Source organism: Syngnathus scovelli, chromosome 7 (genome assembly GCF_024217435.2).
Source record: "Syngnathus scovelli strain Florida chromosome 7, RoL_Ssco_1.2, whole genome shotgun sequence".
NCBI classification, from domain to species: domain Eukaryota; kingdom Metazoa; phylum Chordata; class Actinopteri; order Syngnathiformes; family Syngnathidae; genus Syngnathus; species Syngnathus scovelli.
Window position 1 is genome coordinate 5,515,421 of NC_090853.1, and position 12,683 is coordinate 5,528,103.

Below are 12,683 nucleotides of genomic sequence, written 5' to 3' on the forward strand. Positions count from 1 at the left end.
CGAGGCAGCGATTCGTTCTGTTCTCATTTGCGCTTTTCCGCTGTAGTCTTCTCCTCAATCAAGCATTCGGACTGCCATCAGCGGTCATCTGGTCACCATAGCAACCCTGACAACCACGGGCCAAAGAGCAGTGGGAGTCCACAGTGGGATGTCTTGCTTCTCGTCGCCTTTGTAACCCTTTCTCTTCTCCTTCTTTCTCAACGTTATGACTTCAGAGCCACTCCAAGTATTGATAGATATATGGCCATGACATTTAAAGGGATGACTGGAAGATTGGAGCAAACAACAGGAAATGAAAAGGAATTTGGCTTGATATGAAATCACCCCACAAACTTATACCTACAAATAAAGTTTGTAGAGAAGAATACGATCCTGGTGACCATGGAAATCACAATTCAAGGCCACTATGGACAAAACTGGATGGATCCCAAAGGTGACAGGTTATAATTGGTGGTTGGATCAAACGTGACAGACTGTGATTGCCGTGGATGCCGAGCCTCGTTTAGAACTAGCTAGCATACTAGCTAGCATACACTCCTGCCACACCCATTAGCTGAATGTCTAAACACTTTGTCATAACGTTGGCATATCTTTTCTTCTGTTCTTCCCGGACAAGATATTATCACTGTAGTTCTCCATGCGTTCTTGTTATCTATCCATCCAACTTCTTTCTCCCTTTGTGTCAAGCTGTCTGCCTTTGTGAATGTCAAGAGACAAGGGTGTGGAAAAGCTGGCAATCCCAACTCTCAAGTGGAGAGCAAATCATATCAAAGCTTCCCACCGACGCCTTTGCCAGGCTCAGATGATAAGAGTGCCCATCTTGTCCAAAGGGATCCCGACATGTCTTGTGTACATCCTCAAATTGAGCCTCTTTGGACAAAGGTCGATCTAGCAATCGCCTCTGTGAGCTTTTAGCATTCGGAGCGATTTATGTCAGTTGTGCTAGCGGGTTGAATGTAATCTCATTCAGTCAGGGGACAGCCGCAAAGTCCTCGAGTAGTAAAGATAGTCAGCTCACGAGTCAGCTGGCTTGAAAAGACTTTCCTTTAGCATTGTTTTCTTGAAGTTGGCAGGATTTTAATAACTTCTATGCAACGATGCGTTAAACACCTAAAGGAGTCTTTCTTAATTCAGTTTAATGAACTTTTTCTTTTATTATTCATGTTGCTATTAAATACTCTAGATGAATATTCAAGACTTCTGCTGCTTCCAAACTAGGGATAGGAATGAATTTACATGACAACAGTGAAGTAAATTAAATATTAAATGTAATTAAAAAAAATATTGGAATGGGAGAATTTGAATGTTATAAATATTTCATGCTAGCTAATGCTACTTGGGGGTGGTAGAGCTATATTATGGGTTATTGACAATTTTAGCAGCCATTTTATACTTTAGTCTTGGTTTTAGACAACTTTCAACCACGCCTGTTAGTTTTTAGCACTTTTCGTCAACCTCAATCTGTTTTTGTTTTTTTAATCAAGGATTGATTCAGCATCACCTCCGCTAGTTACAGCCCAAGTATTACGCTCCATTGTGCCTCATTTACTTCATGACACCACTAATCACCAATCAGTTCCACATAATCAACCAAATGCTTCACAATCAATTAATCGATTAATTGTTTTTATGGGACAGTCACGCTCTGAATGATCTGTTGTACTTGTTTGGACAGCAAACTCTTTGGGACACAATTAACTGTACATGTGCAGCCAAGGGCTCCATTTTATTTTAACTGCTTCAAGAAACAGTTAAAGTAATAAATAAGAATTGATTTATTTCAATTACTATGCCCTTTACTATTTAGTATTTTTACATTTGATAGCAATATATTCAAAGTGGAGGTTTTTCAAGGTCACTGCTGCTAGTTTTGGAAAATACTGACCTGGTCATATCGCATACTGTGTGCCAATACCTATTTTTGATACTGATGGTAATTCTGAAAAGTTCAGCATCTCCTTCACGGTCGCACTCTGCTGTGACTTTGATTTAATCAAATTGTCAGACAGTTGTCGAGCAGCATACTAATTCACCTCCGAAATTTAATTGCTCCCCCTAGAGCTGCAGTCAGATAAATGTCTGTTCTTATCACGAATGGGATTTGATCAGCGTGCCGTCAAGTGGAGCGCAAGTTGGCTCACCTCTCACTCCTTCATATCCTTCACTCTCTCCAGTTTGTCTCTACAGCTTCCGTTCAATCTCCAAACCTTGACTTTTTGTATTTTTATCCCGTCCTACCACACGTCTTCCCTCACTGCTCCTGTTTTTGTGTGCAGGCATCAGAGCTGGGAATGCTGTCAGTCTACTACACGTACATCTTCACCTCTCTGGTAAGCAAAAAAAAAACATTCCGTTGCATCTTGACTTTTCCGAAACTTTGTGGTGGGGTCAAATCTTTGTAAAGATCCTTATAAACTTGTATCTTTAATTGTCGTATAAAGGTTCAAATTAGTTTTGTTCATAATAGCTCCGCAGAGACGATTCACTCCAGGCTAATTTATAGCTCATTACAACTAAGTTGCGGCCATCTTTTGGCATTCGTTCACTGCCTGAGAATTATTCGCTTCTTTTCGTCACTCTTACAGAGAAATAATGCTTCACATCATTTCTCGCAGGCCGTCCAACACATAATGGAGATGTCCCCTTGGTGATGCATCTCTAAAGCTTATCCATTATTCTCACTGAGACACAAAAGTACAAGCAGCATTATCGCCACAAAAATGTATTTCAATGTTGTTATGCACAATTTAGAGTCTTCATTTAAAGGACAAAATATTCCAAGCATAATTTCAATTTCAAATTTATGAAAGTCAGCCAGATCTAGTAGGAGGTAGGATTGTACTTTATTTACCTCACATTTCTTGGTTGCTACCTTATCTAATGGAACCATTGAGTCCAGAAAAAATAGGAGAACTGGTCCTTTCTTCCTAAAAGCTTTTTCTACACTACAGCGAGCGAACATACAAGGCGCAAAGGTTAGAGCGAGTTAAATAGCCTACTGGCACTGTAATTTATTTTATTTCTGGCTTCCCTATATAACACCACTGCTTCACTTGGAGCCTATGACCTTTGACCCCAACAGAAGACAACGATACGGGAGCCCAGTGTCTTCATAACAGGATCTAAGGCTGATGTGCCAAGACAAAAACATCTTAATTTACAGCCTCAAAAAATGCTCAAGGGAATTATTTAGCACTTCTCTTAAACAAAGGAAATAAATTTCTGCCAACTAGAAGATTAAAATCCTGCTCAAACATCATGTATTTATAATACAGGAGGATGAAATTCACGATTGTAAATGATGAATCGTGCCGTAAAAGGACAACCGATGATGATACGTGCACGGCGTACTTAAGAAGGGCATGTTCGATTAAATATGCATGGATTGGACGAGATAATAGAATGTTAATACATGCGTATTAAGTGCAGCTAATTCACTTTAGAATCTAAAGTGAATTTTAGGTCATGTTATTGCTCCCCTTGCATGTCTTGCACTTAAGGGCGTCAATGTGCCTGTTCTTTGCTTTCATTTCGTGTTGGTTCTCATTCCTCAGCTTTGTTGGCTCTTATTTCCTCCGAGCGCCGCTTTCTTCTGTCTGCTTTAGCTCACTGGCACTTCATTTATCTTTGCTCGAGACACCCCTGACTAACGATCTGCCACAGCGCTCCATTGCCTAATCTGTTTCCCTTGAATCATCTCAAGACGTTCGTCAACGTCCTCGCGCTGCTCAACTGTAACTTTTCGTCTTTCTCTAGTCTTGCCCGCTCGGAAATTTGGCCGATTTCTGTTTTCAGTTTCTGCTGTGTTTATTCTGCTTGAATTGTTTTGTCAAGAAAAAGATGCATCTAAAGTTACAAAATGCCAAGCATGTATTGTGTGAAATAAAAATGCTGTACTCTAAAATAGAAATATTTATATACAACAAACAGCTATAACAGAAAAGAAAGTCTCAAAAGCCCCTTTTGTAGGCGTTTGGTTGCTGTTTTATCATTTCAGTTGTCACCAAAGCAAAAAATATTTGTGTTCTGTCTGATACGCTTCTTTTCACTAAAGCTTATTTTCTCCGCTTTTTGGTTTAAAAAGCTGTTTTTGATCAAACAAACCTACGAACCCCATCTACTGCCCTAAGACAGCATGCCCATGAGCAGTTTGGAAGATGAACGAATAAAAGTTTGACATATACAAGATTGCGCAATATGGTATTACCGCACGTTATAATTTATGGCTAATGTTTCAAAAAAATGAAATCCACCAGTTGATGAACTCAACCCTTCATTTATAAATATGACTAAGCTTTTACATTATATTGCATAATTATATAAGTATTAATATTATGAACACAGATTTATAATTAGGGCAATAATAATAATAATGATTTGCAATGAAAAAAAATTGTAAAAATTTGTTGATTTATTATTTTTGACTAAACCCGTGCCACAAAAAAAGTGAAAAATAGCATCAGGCTTGGAAAGGTTACCTTTTACAGGATTGTTGCGGCTGAACAGCCGACATCATGCAGCCTCTCAGTGGCAACTTAATATAGCATACACACGGGAGTCATGCACACACACACGCGCACAAACATACACAGAGGCTTGGCGTAGCCAAGCTGATGGATGGTAGGCACAAAGAATGATAAAAGGACACACGCTTGTGCAGGCAGACACATTTTCAGTCCCACTGGCACTCAGTCTGTGCTGCGTGGCTTCCATCTAAGTGATTTGTTCCCCACCGCCCGAGCTACTCGGCGGGATTGAATAAATCACATCAGGCTGCCAGTGACTCATCATATGTTGATGGTACCCCTAATGTCATTTGAAGGTTAGCCGAGCACAAGATCGGTCCTCCCGGTGACTGCGTTGCGTTTGTTTTGATCTCGACAGAAAGAAAAGCGAGGCGCCGCATGCGTGCTTTTATGCAATTGGGAACTTTACTGTGTGTTCAAGATGTGTTCTGAATGCAAATATTCGCTCAAATCGTGACTTTACGGTTGAGCTGAGCAATATGAATATCATGAAATACAAAATAGGCTATTATAAATCACAATATACTACCACGTAGACATTTTCTGTTATTCTATAAAAAAAGATACACTGCTTACTTTTTCTCACTTTATTTTGAAGTGAGATTAAACAGACGTGTATCAAATGAGAAATGCAGCCAAAACTTTTCCCTTATAAAATTATCAAATGTAAACAGATGAGGTAAACAACTACGTATTTTTGCAGGAATGAAGCTATAAATCTAAAGAGGCATTAAACATAATGTGGATTTAAAATGAAATGGATTCGAAAAAGGCACAAGCTCTCCTGTAATGTATTTTTGATGACGTGAGTGCGTAACAGTACAAGTCCAGCCCAACAAAGTTTTTTAGAACCGTGTCCCAACATAACCCCCAAATACAAATCTTATCAGATATGATTCTCAAAGTGCACCACGAGTACATGGAGTGGTACCAAGACTTTCATTAGTGGTTTATAAAACAATCCCTGAATTAAATATTAATATACATTGTGTTTTTATTCTTCTGTCTGCACCCTCTTAATACCTTTTGAGTTCGGTCCTTCCTTTGGAGTATGATGCGTCTGTGAAAAAAAATGTTGCACTAGATTTTCTCAGGCTCATCCTTTAAGCTGCTGTTGAAGGGTCTGAAAGGTGCTGAAAAGAAAAACAACAACTTAAGTCTGTATATCATTTTGTTGTGTGGATAAGGTAGATTTACGTTGTTTGGATGGATCAGTGTTGCCAGATGCAGTTATTGAAAATATGTGTCATACTTGCATGCAGTAGAACTATATAAATAATAAAAATACACTTAAATTCATTTGAGAGACTTTGGGGACATTTATTATTATTATTATTATTATTATTATTATTATTATTATTATTATTAAGTGAACTGTAACTTCATCTTTTGAGTTCTCTCGATGTCTTCAATCTTCTGATTTTGTGACACTATGGAGTTTTTTTTTTTTATCGCCATTCAATTTGAGAGATCCTCCTGTACATTTCAGCTAATGTTGTCGTTTTTGACCCTCATTTTAATGTAGCCCTATACTCTTATGAAGTGTCCCCCCCCCCCCCCCACGCACCCCCCTTAGGCTGAAGCTGTTATCTAAATGAATTTCCATTCCTCTTTGTCAACACACTGGCATGCCCTCCATGCTCAACATGTGCTTCTAATTATTTCTTTCATTCCCCCCCACAAAAATAGAATTGTCATCTAAGAGCAGCTCAAATTATTATAAAGGTTTGTTTTCCTCCACTGTGGTTGTTTTGACCTTTGGTGTTTTTGTCATTTCACCTTTTTCCTCTTAAACAATCCTCGCTCCATCTTTTTCAGCAAACAATACATCACCCCCGCCCACGCTGCCTTCCTCAGACTTCAGCTTTGATGAAAAATATTATCTAGGTGATACAAAATTCAATTTCATGTGTTTATTTGCTCTGGCAGATTCTCCTTGTCAATATTTAAAAGAATTTGGGTAGTATATATAAAAAAGAAATGCATCGAGCTTGCCCTGAATGAACTCAAGAAGCACCTTGTCATTCAAACTGCTTCAGCGTGCACTCATTGTGACTGCGAAAATGATTCCCATTTAATTAATTCCCCGCCGCTTATGTCAAGTTGATATTGCCCTGTTTAGACTCATAGCTGAGACTCAACCAGCTGAGAAATGGAAAATGTAATGGGCGACGCGGAAGGGCAAAAAGGCATGCAGACTGTTAATATTATTACTATGTCATAAATATGTGCTTGCCTGCCATTTGTAATCCAAACAAATGTTCTCTGTACAGTACTGTACCGTGATTTATATTTTTTTTTATCTGTCTGAGGATCACTTTTGTTTCCACGCTTTAAGCAACCATGTACTACAAAACCAAAATGGCGACCAAAACCGAGCGAAACACGCGGCGCTAACATAATAGCGCTAAATCTCTCCAATAAACTCGACGGTACCATTAGAATAAATGATTTAACGTTCAATGCTTCGCAAAAATAATGCACCTTATGTGTGGAAATGTTGTAAAATAAACCTCACTGACTTTACACCGAATAATACGATACGTGTCATAGGCTAACAAGCGCCGCTTCAAAGTTATGAGTGCTACTCAAATCTTAAAGCAGTTTAACATTGCAGAAAATGAATAGACATTTTAAACGGAATTTACACAGATTGAGTCAAACAGCTGGAACAGACTGTAAATGGCCCCCAAAGTCTCTACTTCTTTCTATTTCTCAGGTTACTAAGACAACAAAAGCAAACTTTTGTGATCTCCAATTTTGCAATGGGAATGTGAGTTAACTTTGTCACATGTAAGAAAAGGATGATGTGGAGCGTCATCGTACACGCTTTAGTCATTCGTTCAACCTTCTCGAAGAGGAAAATGTCACATTCTCACTTAGAGAACAGAACGATGAAAGATTTGCAACGATATCCAAGGATGGTGTTATTCTGAGTCATTTTTGCATAAATTTGTGGGTTACGTTGGCAGAAGGTGCAAATATGCCATCGTGAACTGAAGTGGTACGTTGGCTGATTATGCTAAAATTTGCAAATAAGGTGCATTTCTTTCTGTTGACCCAGAAAACAAATTATTATCATTATTATTATTATTATTATTATTAGCATGTAACTGGCAACAATACTCACACTCTGTGCTTGAGTCAAAGTGCAGATCCTTGTCTTCTAAATACTTTAGTGAAAGTAGAAATACTGATTCAATCCGCAAAGTGCATGAATAATTTCTTTCTATGTATGTAATTTCTTCTCTTCCGATAACGCAGTTTGTTTACCGCAAAATCCTCAAAACCCGCTTTCCTGTACCGTAATGACTCCATGTCTCCATCCACCCTGTTACCACCCACTTTCCTTCCCACTCCCACTTCTTGATGCCTCACTGAAGGCAATTGTATTACACGCTATTATCTTCTAAATCCCTCGGCTTGAGTCGCACAGCTTACTGTCGCCTCTTGCAAGGAAAGTTGGAATTGGTTGTTGACTTCCTTTTTATACGATGTTATTTCCTCCCATCATCATGTGGCGGATAACCAGTAAATCTTTTTCCCACAACATTTTTTTTATTCTGCATGCCATCGTCATCCAATTCTTCTATCACATAAAGTATGTAAAAATAATAATAAAAAATAAGAAATAATGATAATCATAATAATCATAATAATAATAAAATACTAAATCCTAACAAATATTTTTACCCAGATGCGCCTTTGATTCCAAAATATACTGTCTAAGATACGATACTTTTTTTTTTTTGTCCCACATTTGAAAAAAACGAGGATGCAAACAAAAACCTTCATACCAAATTACATCCCGCATGTCCTCAAATAATGGCCTCTGCTTCCAGACGCGATATCTCAATTAGTCAGCCAATGTTGTCCACTGAAGCAAGACAACAGCTCCCCTCGTACGGGCAGACACTTGGTTCCCATTGTAACCTCCATTGGATTAATTCTGTGTGGACTAATCAACAGACAACACTGGGTTTTTGTTCCAGCCTTTTTCAAGCATGATGTAAAGGTCAATAAAGGCCTCCTCGCTAACAGCTAGCATGAGCAGCTGGCAGTTGTGTCAATAAACACGTCTTTCCCTGAACCATACGCGAAAACGTGCTGTTTAGTGTCGACCGCAAAAAGAGAGCGGGTCCGTTTTGTGGCGCAAATGAACAACATTGTGTCGCCACTGTGTGATGCTGATTTTACTGCCTATGGTCATTTATATGCTCCAGTTTCTCTTCATTTCCCATGTGATTATTTTATTTACAATCCACTCCAATTTGTGTGAATTGTACAAATCAGCATTTAATTGAAGTGTTTTAGTTAAGAAGTCCAATCACACATTTACCACGCCAACATCTTTTTTTTTTTAACCCACGGGCACATAAGGGCCACTTAACACTAAATACGCTGTTTGGAACTAAGTGCTACTAAAATGTTGCAACTGCTGTATTTCTCTGTTGGTTACCGGAACGTCCATATGATTCGAGTTCAATTCTTCTTCTATGAAGGAGAGCTTCGATTATTTCAATAGTACGCTGCGTTAACATCCGCTCAGTAGTATGCAAGCAAACAAATTAAGGATGCAGCAACTTCTGGGAAACTAGACGTCAGCGTTGCTCTGTCACGATCAATTTATCAACATCCCGTTAGGCAAACATCACGAGATTAAATGTGAAATTGATTTAATTAGAGCGCACACACAAAAAAACTCTTAAGCCTCTTTGTCATCACCATTGACGGTTTCCTTTTTAGCGACAGCAAGAGGTTTGAAACAAGACTCGGAATGGCCTTTAGTCAATTTAATCTTCCTCTAATTCTTTTCACTTTTGAGACGGTATTGAGTTTGGAAGATGGAAAGGTTGTTTATACAAGATGCAGTATGGCTGGAATTTTTTGATTTCCATGTTAAACTGGGTATTTAGTTTTTTTCAATTTGCTGAAATTTTGAGTTCACAATATATATATATATTTTTTTACAATTAGGTCTGAAGTATAGAAAAATGAATCGCAAAAATCAATAACTAGATGTCAGAAAAGTTTCAAGGCCAAAAGAGATAGTAGGCTACCGTATCGTCCAAACTCTATTCAAAAGTGAACCTACAAGATTTTCTTATTCAGTGTTAGCCAAACAATCAAGCAGCACATCTTGAGAGCAGATTGTGCGGCATTGGCTTCATTCAGTTCACATAAACAGGTGACAGTTTGGTGGCAGCAAATCTTGGGGCAGCTTCACCATGACAACACGTCTGCTTACAATTCCTTGCGCAACCTCCAGTTCCTGGAGAACATTTGGTGTGCGGGAGCAACCTTCTGGCCTGTGCGAACTCCCCTGACCCCCTTCTCTTTCACAAGCTAAGGAGGGGGGGCTCTTTTTGAAGACATGGACAACATCTCGATGTTGATGTAGGATCTGGGTCGGATTCCAGAAGTATCCCTCCATGAAGAGACAGCCCAGAAACTAATTCAGAATTTTCTCAATCCGCTACAAAAGCCCAAAGCTTCTACCAGTTTGTGACAACAAATAGAATTTGGAAGCCATTTTCCTCTGCTGGCTAGGTCCTGAATAGCTTCCTGGAATAGACTATTTCCGATTCCTAACATATGTCAGCGTCTTAAATATTCATACATTTTTAGACTCCAACGTTCTAAATATTAATCTGGGCATAAGGTCCCTACCTCGCAAATAGGCTGTTACTGTTCCAGGTCAAAGCCAATGTAATAAATAATGGTGAATAATCGAATAAACCGAGCCATTTGTTTCCGACCCCCTTGCAGGAGTCCAGCCAGATTTGTTTTGATGTATGTGACTATTATGAGCTTTGAAGCCGAGCTAATGTATTAACAATAGCATGCTGCGCAAAGATAAATGCTATGATAAGGCTTTTCTATTGTAGCCGTGGACGCTTTTAGCCGCAAGGTGCCGCGCCCTGCGGTTTCTGGTTTCATGTCCAGCTAAAGACGATTGATTCCATTATATACACAACTTTCCGTGTATAACAAATCTTCACGGCATTTTCAGCCCCCCTTTGCGCTTCTTCTTTTCCTCCCACACAGCCCCCCTAAAAGAGCATCATTCGGTAATTAAAAGCCCGCAGGAGGCTTTCGAGGCAAGATTTACGTGGCAATTGTTGCTATGATTTACCGCACTTTGCACAGAGAATCTGCATATTAGAAAATATATTTCATTCCGCAGTGAAGCCTGCACCGGGGTGTTCAAGTTTTGAACTCACCTGACCTAACCCCTCATTTCATCAAAGGGTGGAAATATCAATAATTAGTACCTTATCTTTTCAGCAATCAATATCCAATTTAGAGAAACATGACTTAAGACTGCCTGCTTGGTTTGCAGTGCGGCATGGCAAGATAAGAAATATTGCCCTTTTCTTTTCGAATCGGCAGTACTTATCGCCACTTAAGACGCTCTTTATCGGAGCGTGCAGGAAGTGTAGGAAATGTCATTAATTAACGTTGCGAAACAGAATCAGATGACTACATCTTATGTGAAAGGTGTCCTTTATCGTGATCGACTGCTGAGAATTATCAGTCAAGTGTTGCTGGGTAGTTCTTGTGGCAATTAAGCCCTTTTAGCATGGCAAGATTAAGATTTTTTTTTTTTCAAAAAAATCAATACAACTAACGGGAGACTACTCAATGAACATTCAACTAATTAATAGTTTAATTGCATTTTTTTTTTTTTTTTTAGGGAGCACTAGTAGTTTCCAAATAGAAATTGATAATGAACTCATAATATGGATCATTATTCAATTTGGATGAGAGAAATTTGTTCTTCCCAGATCTGTGTTTTCTGAATCAATTAAAGTACAAATGTAATAAAAGTGCAAAAATAGAAAGTCACATTAAAGGCCAAACTAATCTCATCATAATAAATGGAAATGCCACATAATAAGTCCTACAAGCTGTGTTTTTGTTGCTATATATGGCATTATCATTATCATCCTGCTAACAACGTTGAGGGCTAACTTGATTAGCGTGTGTGCTAATTTCCTTTAGCGTGTTAGCTTCTGAACTCTTGTTTCCTTACCAGTGATTTCTACTTGGACCTCAATTTCAATTACTTATTGGTAATCATTTTCATAATATACTAAAGAAGTCATCATGCATAGTCAATCAATAAATTATATAAATTATAATTAACTAAATCCACAGAGTCTATAAAATCCTCAGGTATCTTTTTTTATGTTCATCATTAGCGGCGGCTACAGTGCGCGTGGCTAGCACACGTACAGACATCTATCATTTGGCAGCTACGAGTTGAGACGACTATGAAGAGGCAAGGAATCCCTTATTAGTCCCTCAGTCGTGACAACATAGCAGCAGGATCAGCTCATCTTCCTTCAGCAGGTCTGAGGACCAACTTAGAGTCCATGCAGCAATTCCCAGCTGGCTTCTCCTTTCCCAAAGGAGCGAAGCCTAGGGACAAATTGTTAGAAGCCAGTTGCTTCCAAGAGATCCTTCAAATCATTTTTTTAAAAGCATCAGGCTTTAAAGTATGATTTGAAAGACTTGTCCATGTGTCAGGAGAAGAGGAGGAGGTGTGATGGGAGGCAATTGTCAACTTATCTCTCATGGGATCTCATTATTCAATAGTTAAACCAACAAGTTCACGGATACGAGGATTAGTGTTTGATGAGTGGATATGAATTTAGCACATGCAGTAAGGGTCCATTATGGGGGACATCATTTTCTGTATTTCCCCCAACGTCCTACTTCTTGTTCTTTAGTAGTTTTGCCACTTTGAGTCAACTTTTCACTCCGCCCCTCTCTCTTCATCATTTTAATTCTGTGCCTTTTTCACCCTCTCAATGATCACAGTTGGGTTTGACCCTCCTAAAGTCTGCCTTCACTCTCCCACTGCTGAGAACCAATCGTCCTCCACTGAGCCATGCCCTGGTCACGCTTGCCCCTTTTAGTATGCCAGAGCGAGTTATCAGTGAAATAGTTGGAAGTAGTCTGCATTTGTCACTAGTAAAAAAAAAAATGAGAACAAATAATTGGGTCCATAAGGAAAACGAGGATTAAGTGCAAGATTTGCGTCAATTTTGATGTGTCTGTCCAACATTTTCAATTATTAACAAAACTGCTGGCTCATGTTCAAAAACCCCGTGGCGCAATCCAATCCGAGTCGTAGTCGATGTCAGGAAA

General features: G+C 38.9%; 1 protein-coding gene across 7 annotated transcripts in view; it reads left to right on the plus strand.

The window, feature by feature from the left end:
- The window catches only part of grik4 (glutamate receptor, ionotropic, kainate 4), a 170,022-nt gene that overhangs the window by 115,882 nt on the left and 41,457 nt on the right, over nt 1–12,683 (plus strand). For all 7 annotated transcript variants that reach the window (XR_007482894.1, XR_007482895.2, XR_007482893.2 and 4 more), the window contains one exon: nt 2,277–2,330. Coding sequence is in view for 2 of the 7 variants with exons in the window: in XM_049726644.2 (XP_049582601.1) it covers nt 2,277–2,330 (54 nt within the window). In the remaining 5 variants the exon portion in view is untranslated. The remainder of the gene's footprint in view (nt 1–2,276; nt 2,331–12,683) is intronic.